Source organism: Bombus impatiens, unplaced genomic scaffold, assembly GCF_000188095.3.
Source record: "Bombus impatiens unplaced genomic scaffold, BIMP_2.2 scf_0548, whole genome shotgun sequence".
In the NCBI taxonomy this organism is placed as follows: domain Eukaryota; kingdom Metazoa; phylum Arthropoda; class Insecta; order Hymenoptera; family Apidae; genus Bombus; species Bombus impatiens.
In genome coordinates, this window is record NT_176967.1 from 2,289,481 (window position 1) to 2,290,711 (window position 1,231).

A 1,231-nucleotide genomic window follows, 5' to 3' on the forward strand; every position below is an offset into this window, starting at 1 on the left:
CTGGGCGGCGTTGCAGCGCCGCGATGGCCGCGACTGACGGTCAGATCGTCGTTGCGGCGGCACGCTGGGCCGAGGAAGCGACGTACTTGCGCGAATTCGTTTCCAAATATCGTCTTCCGGCGGTGATCAAGATCACGAAAGGTCAGTACGGTGGCCTGGGTGTCCCGACGCTTCCAGCGCCTAGCCTGCAGAGTACGGCCCTCCTGGTATCCGCTGGACGTCGACGAAAGATCGTCGCGCAAGCGGTGAAGATCAAGGAGGGACGCAGAGTAGTGGGCGTAGGGCCCAGACTGGCCATCCCAGACTCTTATGCCGGCTACTTCGAGATACTGAGCGAGGAAGGTAGAGCCGTTCGCGGGATAGAGTCCGTGAACGAGTTGTGTCGAAGATGTCCAGAGGAAGGAGCTCTGGTCCGAGAGACCGTACGTGGAATAGCTTGCAGAGTGGACGACGACTCCGGTATAGTTGTTCCCGAAGGAACGAGGACCCTGGCTGCCGGAGAGACGATTGTAACAGCTGGCGAGGTTAGCCTGCCCGGTCGCGGTAGATTTCTGCGCTGTGTCGACTGTCGAGGAGAGAGCGTCCTCCTGGGTATGGAGCTGCGCGGACGTTTCAGCGCCCTGGCGCGCGAGGACAATATCAGCGGCGTGCACACGGCTCGAGCGTTGCTGAGCAAGCGTTTGCCGTTGACGGTCAGACTGGTGCACGGTCAACCACCGAGGGGATTGAAGTCATCGTCGCAATTCGTTCCGGAGCTGAGGCTGTTATCGACCTTCGAGGAAGAACACGTGTTCGCCTTGCCGTTACAGAGAGAAGGGGCTGCCGTGGCGTTACCTCTGGCCGCTCCGTTGAAGCTGGTCAAAGCGCGAAACGAGGAAGCTCTCAGATCGATGCAGGAGTTCACGAGGCTGGTAGAGCGCGCGTCGCGTCTCGTTGCCGACGTGTGGCCGATCGCGCGCACGTGCTGGACGGCCGACTGGGGGAGAGCAAGCCTTCCAGGCAGACTAGAAGCGGATCCGGTTTCCTCAGGCGATCGTCGACCAATTCGGATAACGGGCCGCCGAGCCACCACCGGAACAACGCCAGCCATCACCATCATCATCATCACTATCACAGCAATGGACACCAGGCGTCCTCTGGACACGCGGGCTACCGGGACGAGAATCGTGTGCCACCGTCCGCATGCACGGAGGAGTACGACGAGATCGATCAGATTTACGACTATGTCCGC

General features: G+C 60.7%; 1 protein-coding gene across 1 annotated transcript in view; it reads left to right on the plus strand.

Moving 5' to 3' along the window:
- The first annotated feature begins 6 nt into the window (after nucleotides 1–6).
- Nucleotides 7–1,231, plus strand: part of LOC100741111 — a 34,460-nt gene continuing 33,235 nt past the window's right edge. Inside the window, 2 exon segments of the mRNA XM_012388407.2 lie at nucleotides 7–941; nucleotides 944–1,231. Of these exon segments, the coding sequence (XP_012243830.1) occupies nucleotides 24–941; nucleotides 944–1,231 (1,206 nt within the window). The 5' untranslated portion in view covers nucleotides 7–23.